Source organism: Acanthochromis polyacanthus, chromosome 5 (assembly GCF_021347895.1).
Source record: "Acanthochromis polyacanthus isolate Apoly-LR-REF ecotype Palm Island chromosome 5, KAUST_Apoly_ChrSc, whole genome shotgun sequence".
Classification (NCBI taxonomy): domain Eukaryota; kingdom Metazoa; phylum Chordata; class Actinopteri; family Pomacentridae; genus Acanthochromis; species Acanthochromis polyacanthus.
The window spans coordinates 40,720,604-40,741,154 of NC_067117.1; the positions used below are offsets into that span (position 1 = coordinate 40,720,604).

Here is a 20,551-nt window from a genome sequence, read left to right on the forward strand (position 1 = left end):
AAGCCCCAAAAGCTTCTGGAAAGATTTAATCTCACTTACTTCCACTGTTCTAACAAACAGTCAGGATGATGTCAAATGCAGAAAATGCTGCTAAATAAGTCCAATCAATCACCAAAGACTAATATCCATGATGAAGTATCATGAGAGGACATGTGGACCATCGCTGCTGGGGACTCGGTGACGACCGTTACAAGGATGTTTGACGTGGTGTTCAAAACAGGGATGACGTAAATGTGCATGCAGTTCTTTACTGACTCTTTAAATGTGAAGTGAAACAAACCAAAGACTAAAGATGGCGTCTGTTCTAACACACACACACACACACACACACACAGACACACACACACACGTTCAACAGAGCTTCCCACCAGAGCAGCAGCTCCACTGCAGGCTACCAGTGTTGGGCTCAATAATACTGTTTAACAAGCTCCTGACGCTTCACACACGGTGTCTCTTCATTTCTTTACATTTTATACAATCAGGGGGAGACATGTAAAAGACAAAACATTTACCCACACACATGGGTAAAGGTACGATAAAAAAATAAATTATTACCTTGATAAACCAAAAATAAAATATTCATATTTGCTCTCTCTTATTTCAGCTCCTGGGGCTGAGGGCCTGTTGCTGTCCAGCAGGGGGCGCTGCATCACGACCTGGACTTGTTGAAGGAGGCATAAATGGACGAATACGATTGGCTAACACTGCCTTCTCTGGACCAATCCGAGACGACAAATGCAGCCAATTCTGCTAACAGTTACAAGATAATTTGTTCATATACATACGTATATACTTACAAATATAGACTTAATGTGTTTTTGAGACAGGGCTGGATGACAATTCAGTATTATAAATTTTACTATAACCGAAAACAAAACTGTTGAAAGATAACAATTTAGTGGACATGAATGGGATCATTTCTAATACCGTGATTTATATTACATATCTTTATAATATATAGATATTATTTTTTATGAAACATATTTTACTGATTGTTTAGCTGTATCACCCAGCCCTAACTTAAAGCATAAAGATGGTGCTACTGTTTTATTTTGTCAACAAATCCCATGAAAAGACCTCGAGGCTCACTTGGATCTGTTTCTAGAGTTTGTGATCAAACCCCATGATCTATTATTTTCGTCTCCTCTGCATTTTTAAGGTTCAATCCTGACCTTGGTTCACACACAGGATCTATTTAGTGACTCACTCTATAGATTTTATCTTTACAACATGAAGATTTTAACCACTTGAGCAGCTCCATGAACTCCAGAAGAGCCGCTGAATGAACTCAAATACTCCTATATTTATTTAGATGTGTCTGTAAAAGGAATTTTCTAAGGAGTGACTATTTTCAACAAATATTTGTTGCTCTGGCAGTTTACAACAGCCAGATGGTGTGTAGGTGTGTTTTTATCAGGCTTTTTATAAGATTTGTTGTTAATAATAAATACAGTAACACCACATGAGATTTGGAAACGTGACAATTCTGCTTCCAATATTACACAACAACCCAGAGGATAATTTCACAGGACACAGACTACTAATGTGTTTTTCAATTAATCCCCAAAGACGGACATAGAGCGTTGTAAAAATGATCTATATTCTCTCCATGAAGTCTACTTTTACTTCCGTTGCACCTGGGTCTCCCTCCCTACCGCTGAGGAGGACTAACGTTGCCGTCTTACATTTAATTGCCATCTATTGCTTTAACAGACGCTTGGGTGTGTTTCTGAGTGCGTTCACCTGTCTAAGTTTGTGTTTTGTAGAGGAATAGGAGTGAAGGGAAGATGCGGGGATCAGGGAGTGAGGAGCAGGGAGTAAAGTGAGCATTTGTCAGTGGGCATTCCCTGGGATTGAACTGACCGGTGAGGACACGCTGTCCCACAGCCGCTCTCAGGACGCATTTGTCTATCATTGTGAGGACCACTTTGAGTTTCAGATTTGTTCTAAGGCTACTGAAAACAATCTCATTAGGCCTAATCTTACAGTGAACATAGGTGTCTTGCAAGTCTGTTTCTGCCCATCCAGACTAAAGTGCAACTCCAGATTTTATAAAACTAAATCAGGGTCAGCAGTATTCCTAAAAGTCTCAATTCTAGGGGTACTAAAACGCCACGAGTACTGTGAAATTTCTCAGAGTCGCTGCAGCCTGAAATATAAAAATACATGCTTTGATCTCGTTTAACGGGACACTAGATTTTTCCTATTTCATGGCACACTCAGTGCTCAGAGTTTCTGCCCTGGAGGGCTCAGGAATCCACATCACGTCTTCCAAATTCGTTCACATGTATATTTTCGGTGAGCACAGAGACACTTTGCACATTCAGCATTTGAAGTACAAGCACAGCCCTCTTCAGACTGCAACCCTGAAATAACTAAAGCCTAAACAAACTACTGCTTTTTGTCCTCCAGTATCCCACTTGGAGACACGTCCTCCTATTTTAAAGTGGATCTCTTCCATGCATTCTGTCCGTTTTACTTCATTTGAGGCTTCTGATTAAAAACGTAGTCAGTCAAATGTGTTTGTTTTTTTTAACTTGGGCACCAATATGATAATGGGGAAAACTAAAGCCCTCAGGAGAGTAACGCCCAATACAAGCTCAGGAGATTAGTCTCACGATGGTTAAAATGTCGCCAACAACGCAGTAGGGAGCTGGGGATTTGTTTTTGATGGCTACGTTTAGGGAATGCTTCACATCACTGAGCTTTACATCATCCTCACAAGAGCAGAAGTACAAACTGTGTGCGTGTTGTGCAGGGACGCAGACACACAGAGGTTCTCCATATCAGCTTTAATTTGCAGCCATTTTTGCTCCACTGTCCCACCTCCTGGCCATTGCTATAGTAACTAATCGACTGTAGAAAGCCCATGTTGCCACGGTGATGTCTCGGAGAACACTGTTCCATATTTACAGCCGAGACGTCTCAGTTACTGAGAACGTTGCGGCACCGACAGAACTCCCTGAACTGTGTATGTGTGTTTATGCATCCATCTTTGTGAGGACCAACTGGACTTTGGGTGTGAGGGCGTTTTTGGACAGTGGGGACGTTGTGGTTGATCCTCACTGTGGGACGAACCTTCACAGGGCTGCACGAGGGTCCTCACAAAGACAGAAGTACGAATGAGAGTGTGTGTTGGGAGCTAGGTCAGGTTGTCGTCCCGCAGGCTCTCCAGGATCTGGACCAGGCTCTCCAGTCCAAACACGTAGCCCCGGTCCGGCCCGTCATGCACCGCTGTGTCGCCGCGGAAACCTTTGAAGGTGGAGTGGGCGAAGTCGATCATACGAACGTCCACAAGGGGGGGCTGCTGGGGCGGTGGAGGGGGAGGAGAGGGGAAGGAGCTCAAACTGGGAGGCGGTGAGGGGAAGTCTGGATGCGGGTGAGGCGAAGGGGGTCGTGGGAGGAAGGAGTGCCAGTCTGATTTGGTGGGCTGGGCCTGTGTGGGAGGCGAGGCGGAGGGCGGAGCCATCAGAGAGCCCAGGCCCGGGTTCTGGCTCATGTCCGTTTGACAGGGAGCGTCGGGGCGTGGGGGTGTGGGGCCACACTGGAGCTCTGCGGGGGCCACGGGGGTCTTCTGCTGCCGGGCTGCATGCTGCACAGAGTGGAGGACTGAAGGGCCCTCAAGTTCCTACAGACACCATCAATCACAGAACATCAGAACAGGAACCTTTAATGATGCTAAATGTCTGCACTAGAGCGGCAGCTTCAGGACTCCGTTTCCAGGACCCTCGTTGGTCTCGACACCACCGCCTGCCAAACTGCAAGACTGCTGAAGTACGCAGTGTACTGAGTGAAAGGTTTTCCACACATACCCAGAACACTACTTTCTGTCCAAATACTTATAGCTTTACAGGTTTGTTAAACCAAAATTTCAGATTCTAGCTCAGCAGTTCTGCTTTTAACGGTTTATTGTTATAAAGGTGTGCTTTCTAACTGACCAGTAAAAGTTTGTTCCACCCAGAGTACTAATGTCTATACAAGTACTGTTACTTTTAAAGATTTGTTCCACCCATGATACTACTTTCTATCCAAGTCTGCTCAAATTAAATTATATTTTCCAACTGATAAGTTATGGATTTAAGTGTTGTTCCATCCAAAATTTTACTAATATTTGTAATGGTCTGCTCCATCCAGATAGTACTAACTACTAAGTTGTGGGTTTAAAGGTTTATTCAGCTCAGAACTGTACATGGTTCATTTTGTTGGCAGTGTCTGTGGACAACAAAAGCTAGCTCCTCTTAGAAGTAAACAGACGGAGTTCTTGAAGAACAAGTGTCCTACAACAGCAGTCCTGAAAACGCTGCAGACACATGCTGCTCCAGCTCAAACCTTTCAGCTAAACTCAGCTCTTCTTTTGAGCTGCATAACACATATTTGGCCACCAGGTGGCAGCAGAAACGAGCTGTAAACCCACCTGACAAACTATCACACCTTAAAGAGCAACTTGCCGGTCGAATTTTTCACTAAATTCATATTTAAAAGTTCTTGTAAATGATTTTGAACCTCTTTAGTGTTAGAACTACAATCAGGAGACCATGTTTGTAGTTGCTGAACTGGACCTGGCTTGGTGACTCTCCCTTTTGTGATGTGATGACACAGACGTGTTTTTAATTTGCTACAACTAATCTCAGTTTGCACATGTAGACATATTGTCTGCTATATTTTCCAACAATATTGTTTAACTGGGGTCACATACCCACAAGTTGCTCTTTCAGTTCATTATAAAAAGCATCACAGGCTTACCTTTCCCTCATAGATGATGAGCAGCGAGGATGAGTAGAAGCGGTAAGATGCCTGCCTTTCCAGCACTGCCTTCAGGCTGCGAAGCTTGTACAGGATTGGATCAAAGAGGTCCCGCCTCAGGCCCTTTCCATTGTGCATGTACTGGTAGAGGGCCTGGCGGAAGCCTTCGATCGACAGGCCGCGGCCGTAGTACTTGTTTCTGCAGAGGTAGTGACCAGTGCTGAGCTGGTATACCTGTGGAGACAGGTGGACGGCCTCTCAGACATCAGTAGCCCAGCATGAAACATTTACATGGCTTCCCTTCACGTTCATTCAATATAATCCTGTTTCATTTTGCAATAAATTATATCCTGTGATCAGATCTTCAAAACAACATCAGGCCATAGGCAGACAAATCTTGATTTTGTAACACTTTGAAACTCAATCAGTTGCTTGTCATATTTTTAATTCCTCCAATATAAAGTCCAGTGCAACCATGGCTAGAAGTACAGAGAAAATGTTAAAAATGTCTTTTGTGCAGTATGATAGTTATAATAAAGAACAATTAAAGTTCAATCTATTTGTATAAACAAATGCAACACTCAGTATGTTTACATGGGAACTTTAATTCCTCTTTAATTCGGAATAAAAGTTAATTACGCTTTAAAATATCCTTGTAAACACTTAATTAATTCCGAATTTAAAAGTTAATTCCGAATAAACTACCTGGTTTATTCTGATGTTAATAAACTAATTCCTGCTTACGTTCTATTCATGTATACAGTTAATTCCACTTTAGTTAATTCCGATCATTCTGTGCATGCTTGGCTCCTCATGTAGCGATGACGTAACGACGTACACGTTCTGCGACCTTTGTCGAGTTACTGTTTCAAAACAACAATAAAAAGCAAAGCGAAAAGCGTGCTTATTAGTTGTTGGGGAAAAGAAATGCTGCAGCAAATGGACTTTGTTTAGGGATATGTCACGTCCACTCCCTGTCCAATCAGAATCCTTTCCAACGCCACAGCGTTACAGCGGAATTAAGGAAGGGGAAAAAAATGTGAGGTCCATGTAAACCTTAATTCGGAATTAATATTTCCATGTAAACTTGAAGCAGAAACCTTTAATTCCGAATGAGTTCATTCCGAATAAAAAATTCCATGTAACCATACCCAAGGGCCCACAGGTGTTACCAGTTCTGGGGAACATGGTAACTGAACATATAGTTTTTTGTTGTTGTTGTTGTTTTTTTTTAGCAGAATTTTATGCTTTACAGAATCTGGTTGAGTAAATGGTTTGAGGAACTTAAAAAAGAGACATACAAAATAAACTAATTTTAATGAAGTACCATGATTTTATGTTCAGATTTAGTCTATCGGCTGCATGAGAGACAGTCTATGATGAAAGGTTGATGCTAGAGGTACGGACCCGTACCCGTAGCATCTGTACTAGAGGTACGGACCCGTTAAGGTCACTGAAGAGCTGGCGATGGTTAACTACTATTTGCTGCACATTACAGGCAGTTTATATGAATGACTTTGACGGCGAACATTGTATAATTTAACCAAAAATACACCGTCTCCTCTCACACTTTAGACATTGCAGTTTTTACGCTTTTAGACGCCGTGTATAAATTGTTTGAAGTCCAGTTCCTATTAAGTAGTTTACCACGTTCAGTGGTGGAAGCGGCTGACGAACTCCATTGCAAATGTTCCCATTTAATTTCGGACGCTAATTTACAAGATAAAATTAAGGATGTCGAATATGAAACAAACACTCGTGAATGGTGAGGAGCAGCTCTTTAATTCGGCTTGAATTTAAAAAACCCACAAACTCGATTTACTGTAATATTGTGAGATTTGTTTGTGGTTATGTAACTTAGCCATTCAACAGAGTCCGCTAACATTAAAGTGACTGACGTGCAGTGTCTGTGTTGACAGACGTAGAAAATACGTCAGGGTTTTGTTTAGGTTGTTAATATGTAATAGTCTGTCGCTACTTTTGAAGGTAAAAAAATACTTATAGTTTGCTGGCTGTTAGTTCCGCCATTCATTCCGCAGATTCACCTCGAATCACGGAAGCGCCTTCATCAGCGTCGCCGGCTTATTAATATTTATGTCCGTCGGATTACCAGCCAATCACGAAGCGCGTTCATCAGCCAGCTCATTAATATTTATGTACGACTCATTAATATTTATGATAAGGGAAAGTGCCGTATCCGTAGGCCACAGGCTACGGGTACGGGTCCGTATCTGTAGACACTACCATGATGAAACGTCACAGATGAGTAGTTCAAGGACCATCGGAAAGTTGTAAACATGACAACTCTTCTTGCGTTTACAGTTTCTGGCTCTAATGAAGTCAGGTTGGTGGTGTTATTACTGTTTTTAGGATGATGTGCCTCTGTTGGAGGGCCTTTGGGGTTAAGAGGGTTTATTTATCTCCCCAAATATCAACATATGTGTGCATGTACATACACTGGATTGTCCAGGCCACGTGGGTAGTATCATGATTATTAGTAGTGAAAACATAAAAACAGAGGAGGCAGGAGTAAATCCTGCTGAGGTTGTAACACCAGAGGTTGCACTGACAGTAGTAGGACTATAATGCTGCAGGATCAACCTGATCATACACTTCCCTGTAGATTAAACAGTCCATAGAAATGCAACAGACTACATTTCATTTCTATAATATCTTGTCTGAATGAGGAATCCTAACATTATGTCATTCTGCTCACTTCACCCCAGCACATTCACATCTAGATTCAGAACAAATGTTTCTGTCATGGCTGGATTTTCTGACATGTTCAACGCTGTGAGTTACGGTTGTACCTGCATGCCACACACTCTGACTCCCAGCGTCGCTGAAGTGCTCTGTTCACATTTCTTCATCTGCCTGGCCGCCTTCTCCTCGGAGGCGTCGTCTCCGTGTTGCCTGGTGCCCATCTTCAGGTCCAGGATACAGGGGTACGAGAAGTGGTGAACCACGTTCTCCAACAACAGGAACTCTGGTTAACACGCTGCCGTTAAGGAGCACTCTGTCACTGATTTCCAACCAGTCTGGAGCTCAGAATCGTCTCCACTTTAATCACATTTAATTGTTTCTTGTATAAAAGCTGCATTAAATTTGAAGTAAACAATTTGATAATAAAAACTAAATACTGTACATGGGCTAATGGAAAATCACAGAACTGTAAAGTTCAACTAAATAATCTGTTAAATATTTTCAAATGAAATTCAACACTTCCTGAACATCTCCCACACTAACAGACCCCAAGAAACAGGAGGGATTGTGTCCTCTGAGTGGCTTTTAAGCTTTAATGTACGACATCTACAGGAAGTACAAAAACTATAAAAGTCAAGGATGTTTTTTCAATACTCAAACTGTGGCTTCTTAAATTAGAGAATGGCTTCAGAAACATCCTCCTCACACCTTTCTAGCATCAAGTTAGGGGCTGGTTCAAATTAACAGCCACACAGTTCACCTGTACTGCCATATTATTCAGTATGCCAGAAAATGTTTTGGGTGCTCTAATGCGTGGTACATCAAAGGCAGCATGCCAAAAATAACAGGATGTCTCACTGCATCCAGTCACACTATGCAGTTTGCAAGCCTGCACGCTTTCCAGGCCGCTCTGACCCACAATCCTCAGAAGACACGTCACACATGTCACTATATCTGCATTAATATAAACCAGTCTGAGCCGGTCAGAGCATGCAGATGCAGAACAGCTCATCTGGCTTCACACACTTTGATGGATTTATGAGCAAGACGGTCGCGCTTAAGGAACAATATTATGACAAAGCAGTAATGTATGCACACTGCACGTATGAATGCAGCAGCAATACAAAATGCAGGACATTTCAGATGCCCCCACCCAGCAACGCTTTCCAACTCGTCCTGGCGGATCACAGGGTGTCCCAGACTAGATGAGATATGTGATCCCTCCAGTGAGCTAGACATGCCCAGGAAACCTCCAAAGGAAGGTGTCCTAAGCAGGTGTCTGAACAATAAGGTGGCTGCTTTTCTACTCGGACCTCCCTCTGGATGTTTCTCATCACGTCTCTAAGGCTCATTTTAGCTGCTTGTATCCAAGACCTTAATCTTTTGGTCACTATCCGAAGCTGATGATCGCAGGTGAGGGTTGGAAACTCAAGACTATCACCTTCCAGCGTAACTCCCTCTTCACCAGGATGTTCAGCTACATCATCAGCATTACTGCTACAGAAACTTCAATTTTGAAAAAAGGGAAGGAAAGACCTTATAATAACTGAAACTTAAATATATTAATGTATCTTCTACTTTAGTACTCAACTGCTAATATTCAAATTTGGAAACATTTCTATCACTGAGGCAGAACACATTTGTCAATCTGTTCAATGACGTGGTTAAAGGGGAACTTCGTTTTTTTTCAACCTGGGGTCTGTTTCCATATGTAATTTCATACATGTGAGTGATGGAGAAATGAATTTTTGACATAGCTCCAGTATTTAGCCAGGCAGGCAGCTTAGCAGCTCAGCGAGCAGCTCGGCTAGCAAAAAGTACGGGGCAGCTGGCCCCCCCGCGTCAAAGTCCGCCCTAACGTGCTTTTTGCCCCACACTGACCGGCTCAGATAGTCTCAATGAGTGTCCCACAACATAGTAGAGATGAGAAGTGAACGAAAACATCCACATTACCTGGCAATCGCTCTTTGTTGTGGTCTGTATCCAAATCTCAGGATGCTCGATTTTGGAACGCAAATCTCGTTCCGAAATCGCACGAGAGCTCGCGCCAAAACCGATGTTTTGGCGCGAGCTCTCGCACGATTTCGGAACGAGATTTGCTTTCTAGCGTCCTGAGATTTGGATACAGACCACAACAAAGAGCGATTGCCAGGTAATGTGGAGGTTTTCGTTCACTTCTCATCTCTACTATGTTGTGGGACACTCATTGAGACTATCTGAGCCGGTCAGTGTGGGGGAAAAAAGCACGTTAGGGCGGACTTTGACGCGGGGGGGCCAGCTGCCCCATACTTTTTGCTAGCCGAGCTGCTCGCTGAGCTGCTAAGCTGCCTGCCTGGCTAAATACTGGAGCTATGTCTAAAATTCATTTCTCCATCACTCACATGTATGAAATTACATATGGAAACAGACCCCAGGTTGAAAAAAAAACAAAGTTCCCCTTTAAGGCTACAATAGCACTGTGTTTACTGCTTATTCTTATTTTTTCCTTTTTTCTTGATGACATGGACCATTTCAGCAGTTGGAATGTACTTGTATCCGTTCAGTAAATCCTTCCAGCTAACAGCAGCATGCCGTATCTGTTTGCACTGCAGGCAGACGGACCTTGTTGCGGACAGAGTGTGTTCACTGTCCTCAGTAGTGTTTTCCAAACAGCTGCAGGCTGCTCTCTTTGAAGTTGCAGATCAAAACATGAGCTTTCACCTGATAACCTTGGACACCATGAGTCCTCCCTTTTATTCCCACCTTCATTCAGTCAGTCTCACATTTACAGTCAGAGCCTCCTGCAGCACGAGGAACTACTGCACCTCTCCACTAGTCAAGTAGTCGACGAGCAAAATGACAAGTCAGAGACGACTTCTTAAGGATAACATATTAGCTGCCATTATTACACGTACCGTACAATAGTCTAGAGCAGAGGTGCCAAACATACAGCCCGCGGGCCAAAACAGGCCCACCAAAGGGTCCAATCCGGTCCTCGGGATGACGTCGTCAAATTGTTAAAATTACAGAGAAGACATTAACTGCAATTTTTCAGTAAAAGTAACTTCTTTTCCAAATTTGTCCACTGCACTGCCACAACTTTTTATGTATTTTTTAAGCATAAATCTTATATATTCACAAGACAGGACAGCTTAACCTTCTTTCTTAATAGTTCCCACTTCAGTTTGCACAGTGTGAAGGTCAGAGTTACACAGATGTGGAAATAAATGCACATTTATAAAAAGTTGTTTTGGTCATAATGTAAAATACCAGATTGTTCAGTTCCAGATACCTGTGATTAAATATTTAATGTCTTTGCAGATAAACTGAGATCTGTAACTTGTAATGCACATACATAAATGATAAACTGAGGCATAATATTGTAGAAATTTCACTTATTTTTCTTCAGAAATTTTAGTTTGCTCATAATGTTTTGTAAAAAGAAGAAAGTTCACTAAATGTGAACATTTTTTAGTTAAATGCTTTGAGCTACAGTCATGATGTGGAGGATCCTGGTTCAGATTGGGTTCTTGGGGAGTAATTCCGATTGATCCATATAAGTATGTGCTACCTCATTTGATAGAAATTTAGGCATTTTCCTTCCATTTTGGAACATTTCATATACAAAAATGTATATTATGTTTAAGAACATGTAACTCAGATGAACAAAACTGTTTAGAATTTGAACTGCTGATTTATTCTCAGTTCTTATCACGTTGGCGCAGGTTATAATGTCTTTGCAGGAAAAACTGTGTAAAATCTTCTTAAAGATCAAGATGTACAAAAACAAAACGTCTTGTCATATAAAAGAGACCGTTGAATATCAGAGGATGTGATTGCCTGAAGAAGGATACTGAAGAGTTTGCGGTCCTTGGACTCGGACCTCATGCGGCTGAGCTGCTGTTTGTGGCAGCGGAGGCTCCAAGGATTGTGGCTGATCTTCTCCGATGTCACACCACTGTTCCAGTCCAGCATTTGAAAGGGAACATCTGAGTGGATCTTTGGGTCGAGCCTCGGACTCTTCAGCTCTCCAAGACTGCAGGGGGGAGAGAGGACCAGTAACATTATAAAGGTACTGTTGGCGACTCTCTGCGTTGTCTGTAACATCTACAGTGGATTTAAAGAGCCACTATTCTGCCTTTTGGGCTTTCCCCCTGTCCTTCATGGTGCTGTATAGCTGTTTATTTCTGTATATAAGAAGTATGCAAACTTACAACCACGTCAAAAACTGTTTTTTTTCTCCACAGAAAACACTGTTCCTTCTTGTTTGAAATGTCTCGCTCAAAGTCTGGCTTTTCTTCTGTTGCTTATCTACGTCACGATCTAAGACTTTTAGAAAACAGCTGCCCAGTGGCTAGTTTGGCACGAAATCAAACATAGAACAATCCCTCCAGGAATTCGCGATGTTGCGATCGCGCGAATTCACGTGAAATCAACCAATCTCCGCGAATTTTGCACGGCCTTGCAATTTTGTCCAATCACCACAACTTTCCCGCAATTTTGGCCCGCCTCCCGTGAGTTCCACCAATCAGAGCAGTCCCCAGCGCAAACCTAATGCGCGTACGTCACCGAATTCACTTCCTTGTTTCTGGTTTGAAGATGCAGACGTGTGCGATACTACTGTCTCTCATTTACCAACAAAAATTACTGCTGAAGACCGTGATAAACAATTAATTCACTGATGTTCTTCACCAAAGCGGAGCTAAACTGTTTTACACCCGTGCAATACTGTGGTGGAATACAAAAAAGAAAAAATCATCGATTGATACACTTAAAAAAAAACACGAAACTTATTAGAACGGCTGAAATGATCAGACAACGGACCACATAAATCACTATGATGAAAACTGTTGCATCCAGATCTGTTAGAGCACTGAAAGAATGAAGGTAAATTAGATTAATTATTCCACCAAAGAACACGGCAAAGTTATGTAATGATCAGCATGTGTGAATCCTTCCTCTGTTACCAACATCACTCAAAAACGGACTCAGGGATTTGAATGAAGTTTTCAGGGTCGGTCAGAAATGACACAAGGACCAAGTGATTAGACTTCGGCAGTGATACGGCTTAAAGTTTGGATCCACGGATTTGTTAAGGATTTCCCATTGAGGTAGCGGCACGGCGTCTCATAGCGGCACGGTAACCATGGCAACAAGAGAACGCTACCTCAGCGGCCTGCTGACGATCACATCATTGTGATCCTACAACAAATCTACCACTGTGGACGTATCGGAAATGACACAAAGAACAACTGATTAAATTGTGGAGGTGCTACATATTTAGGTCACGCGATTCGGTATGTACACATGCAGAAAGAGTACTGCGCTCTCTCAGTGCTGTTCTTGTTAGTTGACCTGACAAGCCGTGAGCGTGTGTGTGTGAACACGTGTGTGCCAGGATGTGAAATTAACTTTTTAAGTCACTGACAGATATGTCCGAATATGATTCATTCAATAGTAAATTATCATTTTGTGCCACAAATCTACCAACCACTTCATATTAAACCAGTATCTGGCTGCTGCTAATGTCCCACCGTGGTGTGCCAGCTTTTGTGGAAATGGGTTGGAACATTAAATAATTAATTTCGGAATAAATATTGTCAATTACAGTGTTGAAACATGTTCTACAAGCTGGAAAAAATGCAGCTTTTTAGCAGTTGTCACTGTCTCCTGCAATTTCATCACAATAAATAAGCTTAAAACATCGCAACTTTTGTCGCAATTTTTTAGAAAAGCTGCCGCAAATTCAGGCATTTTCGGCCGCAACAATCAAACTTTTAGGGTTTTATGGTTTTACATATTTTAACCTTTATTTTAACTTATTTTTATATATTTTTTATTTTATTTTATTTATTTATTTCAGTTCTAGTGTTTTAATTCTCCAGTGTTTTCCCAGTGGGTGGGTGGGGTGGGGGTGGGGGGGCTCCTACACGAGCTGTTTCTGTCCATGGGGGTGTTAACTGTTAGTCCCCATACCCCCTCCATCCCTCACTTACCCCCCTCCCCCAAAAGCCCCACCTTCGGCGGTCTGCGACCCTCTCAGTGTGGCTGCCCCCCCTCTTCAAGGTAGTGTCTTCCTTCCTTTCTTCTAGCCTCAGTGCCTCGCCGTGTCATGATGATGTCAAGTTGATACTTTTTGGGTGTGGACGTGTGTGTGTGTGTGTGTGTGTGTGTGTGTGTGTGTGTGTGTGTGTGTGTGTGTGTGTGAATGGCTGTCTTTGTAGGGAGGGTGGGAGAGTTGGGTTTTTTATTTTTATTTATTTATTGTGTTCTTTGTTTTTAATTGCTTGTGAAGCACTTTGTGTTGTTCTTGCATTAAAAGTGGTATACAAATAAATAAAGTTTGAAGTTTGAAATGTGCCTAATATGGCCTCTTCAAAGGTTTTTGTTATTCATATTTCACTGCTGAACATTTCTACTGGTATAAAAACAGCTCTTTTAATTGGTAAATCACTGAAATGTTAAAATAACAATGATTATGGATAAATACAGTCGATCTTACTTCTCAGAGGGGTCGGTGTCCTGTGCCTCCCTCCTGTCAGGCCCCTCCTTATGTTCGGAGGAGGAAGAGGAGCGATGAAGGCTACGGCGGGAGTGTTTCCTCCTCGGCTGCTCCCTCTCTGGAGGGTCACGCTCTTCATGCTCGTCTGTGCCATCTCCCAGGTTGCTTTCCACGTAGGGGTAAGCCACCAGGTTGATGTAGCCGTCAGAGTCGCCTTCAAAGCACACCAGCACCACACCTGACAGGATGGAGTGAAATACAGACAGCATGATCAGAAACGTTCCACTCAGCTGGTAAAAAAGACAGGCACAGAGAAATATCCTCCACATACTAAAACACTTTAGAAACTTCACAGTTTACAAAAATGACAATCCTATCACAGCAATCCAGGAGAACAAAGGTCAGCTCTTTGTAACTGAGACTCAGCACAAGCAAGTCAAATTACATCCGGTCTTATTACATGTGGTGGAGCCATACAATGCTGCTGTAAGACAATAATGTTCACAATCGGAAATGTTATTGTGAACTGCGACAGCTGGATCTGTGTAGTAATATTCCACAGAGGATGTGTAAAAGTCTAATATTAGCCTGTTTAGGCTAATGTAGCGACAGCTCATAACTTGAGCTGCTTATTATGTTAGCAAGCTGCCAGTGGAGCCACAACCATCATCAAAACACCAAACACATTCTTAGAAAATGCTGTTCGTGGTATGAGAGTAACTACTGAAGTAACTACTGAAGCTGTTCTGAAAGGTCTTCTTGGACCAACATCTCACTAACTTAATGTTGGTTTTTACTTAAGATCCTGAAGTGTAACTGAGAAACAGTTTAGAGAAGAAATAAGAAAAAAAGTGTGACAATCATTTAGCCATCCTTAGATTTATAAACAGACCAGAGCATGTCATCCCTGCTAAGGGAAACGCTGAACATCCTCCATGCTAACCCAAATGTGATTTGCTGTCAGCTTGCTCACAAGTGGGAAATCAACTCCAAATATCAAGTCCAGACTGAAGAATCATATGTTCCCCTGAAAGGCACAGTGAGCTCACAGTCCAAAGTAAACTTCACCAAGGAGAAGTTTTAATCTGATCATGTCAAGCAGTTTGTGAATGAAACAACCTTGACAGATTCAGGAAGCGTCCCAGGGCAGCTGTCTGTCTGTGTGTCTGCTGTTATTTAATCAGCAGGACAATGGTAGTGGGCAAAGATCCAGGGCTAAATATAGACTCCTTATGGAGCCTGTTGTCATGGCACTGGAACCCAGAACACCAGCAGGATGGACTGGAGGGAATACAGACGTACAGCAGGACAGTGTACTGGGATTACGTCCACCAGTAAAGCAGTCCAGTGGGGTCATATCGAAATTAATAATAACCACAACAACATTTCATAAAAAATAAGTATCTGTTTTGAAGTCCACATTCTGATTGGTCACACAACCACCAGGGTTACTTTCATAAAATGTCACCAGAAACTGTTGGGACAGTTAGATGCTAACATGTCCAGGGAGCATAAATACTTAGTTAAATGGGATATAGTTTGAGAATTTATCTGCAACATCTATGTCATAAGTCTGTTTTAAATCTTTCATCCTACACTATCTTTTAGTTACTGTGGCAGACACCTGTTGTTGACGTGTGATGACTCCATGTAACCTTTCAGTTAGTTAAAATTACAGCTAAGTGTGTGTTTATGCACTTAGTATGCAAGAAAATGATGTTCATTACTTTAACAGCAAATAATACACAAGTCACTCTAAATTTAGAAAACCACAACCAATTCACGCTCACAAAGAAGAAGAAAAACAGTTTTAAAGTCATGATCTAACCTTCTGATAATATTTGTGATGTGTGTTTTTCAGTAATTACCTAAGTAGTTTTTCTTGTTGTCGGAGAATCATTATAGATTTAAAATATCTTCAGCATGTGAGATTCACGGGAAATAACTCAGGAATTTAGTACAGTGATATCCAATAATTTTATTTAATTTTTTCTCTCATTTTCATCCTCACTCTGTGACAGCCATGTTAGAGTCAAACTACTGTTTCCAGAAAGTACATAGAAAACACATTTTTAGTGTCTTTTTAAGGGACTAAATAAACTGAATGCAGTCCTGACTTGTCTTTGTCTTCTCTGCCCTGTAAACGGATTCACCAGCTGTTCTTCTGTTCCATTTCTAATATTTAACTTTAAAAACTCTCACAGGTGCTTCCACTTATTCAGGATGGTTGGACTTGAGTAGTACTGGGAAATAAATCATCTAACCAAACCCAGTGTGTTTATAAGAATAATGAGGGTGTAATGTGCCTAACAGGTGTAAGACAGTGAGACCAGTGAAGGAGGTGTCAGTCAAGTGTAATCTGTAATCATTACAGGAGGTCTAATCAAGTAAAAACCCCATCTGGGTGCACTGCAGCTCTTCATGGGATTTAACATCTTTTTTGACTTTGCAGAGCTTTCTCAGAAGTGCAATAGTACCTTAAAAGTGCAGTGCTGATGATGGCCACCAAGGCCTTACTTGACTGACTCCCATTCAAAAAGCGTCTCTACAAATAGGTCAGTGATTGTTTTTAAGGAGTCATTATGGTCACAATCACTTATTTTGGCATCCTCTAATAAGCATGCTGGTGGTCATTTTGGAAATGACTGCTCCGTTAATAAGATTTAAGGGCTCACAGAAGGCTTTGACGTCTGCCGCAGCGGCTCGCCTGCTGCTCTCTCGCTCCTGAACCCACCCAGACAGTTAGAGCTTCTGTTTAAAGAATAAAATACGCTTGTGGATAAGAAGGTACTGTACATGATCCTCACAGGCTGCTGTCCGTTTCATGTTTGAACTAGTTAATGGCCCTGGTAGTACAACAAACCAGATTTTTGTCAAATATTGACAAGGACCTTAATTTACCTCATTTACCACAGAGGTCAACAATGCCAAATCCTCCAGTGGGTTTGAAAGGTATGTTATCTTTTAAAAATCTGCAAAATTACAGCAATAATGAGAGCCACAAATAGTAAAAAACACAAAGAATCTGTGACATGCATTCCGTTTCTGTTACTGTCATACAGTTCTCTCTACTTCTAGCTAAGGCTGTGCTGCTTCCAGAACGGAGCAGGACGCCTTTATTTTATTGTGAAACATTTGCTGGCATACCATATGTAACAACAGAAAGAGGGGATTTAAAGACAGCAAACCAAAGTGGATCAGAATGAACAAATCAAACACCAGCATTGGACAAAAATACTGTAGATGAGTAACCCAGAACAACAAAGCGTTGTACACAGTTTGATTTATTGAATGTACAGTTTGCAGTCATATCATACGGCAGGTAGGAGGAGTTTATCTGATCTTGTTCATTTCCTTGTTTGTATTCGGCAACCATGTTACTATTATCATAGAGTAGCTACGTTAGCCAGCATATGGACCAGTTGATGTTTCAAATAAGTTAGTGTCTGCGAGTTTTCTTAGTGTGAAAAGCAACACTCTTGGCTGGGAGGTCCTGTCTCCAAACTAAAAATAAACCGTAAGCTGCAACTCTGGGTCTTAAAGCAACAGGTGGCGTCACACCTTGCTACATATCATGTTAATGTACACCCTGGCCCAGCTAGACACTGAAACTCAGCTTGGAATCGGTATGCATTGCTGGACAGAGACAGAGTCCATGTCTCTTAGCACTTTCCTGCCTGACCTTTTTCCTGGCAGACAGTTTGACGTCACAGACGGATGAAAATCACAATCATAACAATGACTGCACCGGATTAGTTAGCGTTTCAGTGTTGAAGCAGTTGGGCTTTTGTCTGCTGACTCACTCCTGCGACTTAAGAGGCACAGCTAAATGGAACAGAGCCATCACTTGGTTGCATCCACCATCAAAATACCTTCTCATATAAATGGTGGTGAGGAAGAGATGTGTGTGTGTGTGAGTGCACACTGGCTGAAGAGTTTGTTTGACTCTGTTAAAAAAGCAAAAGGAAGTTGGAAAAGTCCTGTTCTTGTTGATGCAGAGCAGAGCCACTAAAACACTTCACTTCCATTAAACATCCGTTCTTTCTTCCTTCTCTTCTGTCAATCTGCCTCTTGATCTGCCACAGAACAGGCAGAGTAAAGTTTATTTAGAGCAGGCCTTCAACTGCTGTCCAGCTAAAGAGGACCAATTTTCCTGAAAATGACCTGAATTTGACTGATAATGATATATATATGTATTACAGTATATTAGGATGTGTTAAAAATGTGGCTGCATCATTTGTACTATGCTTGAGTGACCTAAGGAGGCGTTCACTGTGACCATCAGCAGTTCCATTTATGACAGAGAGCACTATGGGAGTTTAACTAGAGCATAATGCCAGCCAGCGCCCCACCTTACAGACAAACTGAGGTGTGCAGCGTATGTCCAAGGACTTTCGCAGGGGCACTGAATAATGTCCACCAAGTCATTGTCTTGTTAATGATTTTTGATAGATACAGTTACAAATTATTTGCTATTATGTGGTTTCCTGGTTTAGGAAAATATAAAAATCCGCATCCTACTGTTGAGGGTGTTTGTTCCTTTTGTTTTCCTGTAACCACCCAACAAATTTAAACTAGGTTGACTAAGACTCCCCTCATCAACTAATGTTTGGTTGGCAGCCCTATAGTTAATCAAAATGTGTCCTTGAAGCATATGGACAAATGATTTCTGTTTCTGTGATTTTACATGATCTCTCAGAGCACTGCTTATCATTGTAGTGCTGTCTTTTCCCACCACAGCAACTTGTTAACTGATCTAATTAACTGATGTCCTCATGCTATTGCCAGTGTTTGTGTTCTCTGTTCGTTATGGTCTGCCCCACCGGAGTTTGGACCATGTTCATCTAATTCAAATGCAAAACAAATCTATGAAGGCAATTACATCTACTGATGTGGTATTTAAGCCCATCTCATCATGGACCTGTGGGACAAAAATAGGGTTGGTATGAAGAGTTCGAGTTTGTTGCTGCAGCTGCACTGACACTGAGAATGAGCTGTGACTGACCTTTAAACTCTGGAGTGAACTCTTTCATCTCAGGAGGCAGGTTCTCATAGAAGCGTTGCTCTCTGCTGATCAGTGGTTTACACACTGTGTGGTCGTCATAACGCATCATACTGCTGTGACCCCCCACCTGCAAAGAGCGCGCGCACACACACACACACACACACACACACACACACACACATATAAAAAGAGCAAAATATTTAACATAAAGAAGGAAAACCATGAGCTTCTCATTTCTTCATGTAGTTCAGGTCGTCTGATAACATGGCTTTATTAGTGCTATTATTATTTGTGTTGGTTACTACTAAAAATAAAAATACACAGAGCCTAGAAAAAGTGTTCAGTCCCTTGGAAGTTTTCTTTTTTAATTGCTCATCAAAATTAATTGTGCAATTTAAAGAAAAGTGAGGAGGCCACCAAAACACCTCGAACACACTGAAATCTGTTTTCACCTTGATGCAAATGACTGTTTTTGTAAATTCTTACCAAAAAGCCAAACTGTAGCTGTGTCTGAAATCATCCTATACTTCCCTACTCACTGTCTAGGGCGACTACATAGTGAACTCTGTAGTGAACCATGTAGGCAAAAGTAACATTTCGGACCCTGCTCAAGCTATTAATTCCGTCACTCGCTAGCCCTGATTTGTGCTGTAGCAGTGTCGTTCAAACAAATCAAATTTAATTTATTACATAGCTGAGAAACTGGTAAAATCAAATCTGACGGTACAGCTTAAACAGGAAATTACTTGCATTTGACTGACAGGCTTTCACACTCTCATTAGTCTCATTCACGTTCTGCTTTGCACAGTGCACGACGGTACATATTGCTGGTTAGTGACTGTTGGCTGGACACTACTGTTCACGGTGCATTGTGGGATACACTGAGTGCATTATATAGGGTATAACATTTGTATCTTAATGTTCAGACAGCACTACAAAATGGCCAGCACCCTATATGGGGCACTACATAGAGTATAGTGAGTGATTTCCCAGAGAATTAATGCGTGTGAGGTACTGCCCCTCTCATACCATTCCCACCCACCTGGTGTATGAAGGGCTCCAGTGGAACACCTCCTCCTTGTGGTTGAAGTGAAGCCCCTCCCCCTGGCCCCGCCCCTTGCAGCTTGCTGTCCATATTGTTGGTGTGAGGGAGGCACATGGCTCCTGGCGGACGCACCGCGCCTCCTCCTGCAGAGGGAGGAACATTTAGATAGGAGGTGACAGTGGGAACTCCTCTGGACTTCATGCTGCTGTTTCCAGCTCCACTCTGACAAGAGGCTTTCCATAATCATAGAGTCAACCCACTTCTCCTCAGGAAAGTCTATCACTCCATTATACTTCTTTCAACACTTTACTGTGAGATCTTACTAACGCCCATTTCATGTAATGAACAAAGTAACTTGTTCCTGTTCAGGTATGTACTTTTGGAGGCATCTGTATGAAAAGCAGGAAGAGAAAATGGGACAATATCCAACCGGTGACTCTGCTATTAAGAGTTTTATCCCATGTTGTTGTATGTCACCCTGAAGTTAAAAGTTTCACATGTCTGGGTTCTACATATTTTTGTGCTATACCAAAAGTAGTGAATATGATGACCACTTTTTCGTCTACTTGAGTAA

At 42.0% G+C, this 20,551-nt stretch overlaps 1 protein-coding gene across 2 annotated transcripts in view; it reads right to left on the reverse strand.

The window, feature by feature from the left end:
• Positions 1–13: 13 nt before the first annotated feature.
• ip6k1 (inositol hexakisphosphate kinase 1) overlaps positions 14–20,551 on the reverse strand; it is a 41,172-nt gene continuing 20,634 nt past the window's right edge. For both annotated transcript variants that reach the window (XM_022215838.2, XM_051948039.1), the window contains exons 3-9: positions 19,975–20,120; positions 18,933–19,059; positions 13,928–14,165; positions 11,280–11,461; positions 7,554–7,729; positions 4,744–4,977; positions 14–3,628 (exon numbers count right to left, since the gene is read on the reverse strand). In XM_022215838.2, the coding sequence (XP_022071530.2) occupies positions 3,143–3,628; positions 4,744–4,977; positions 7,554–7,729; positions 11,280–11,461; positions 13,928–14,165; positions 18,933–19,059; positions 19,975–20,091 (1,560 nt within the window). In that variant the 5' untranslated portion in view covers positions 20,092–20,120 and the 3' untranslated portion in view covers positions 14–3,142. The remainder of the gene's footprint in view (positions 3,629–4,743; positions 4,978–7,553; positions 7,730–11,279; positions 11,462–13,927; positions 14,166–18,932; positions 19,060–19,974; positions 20,121–20,551) is intronic.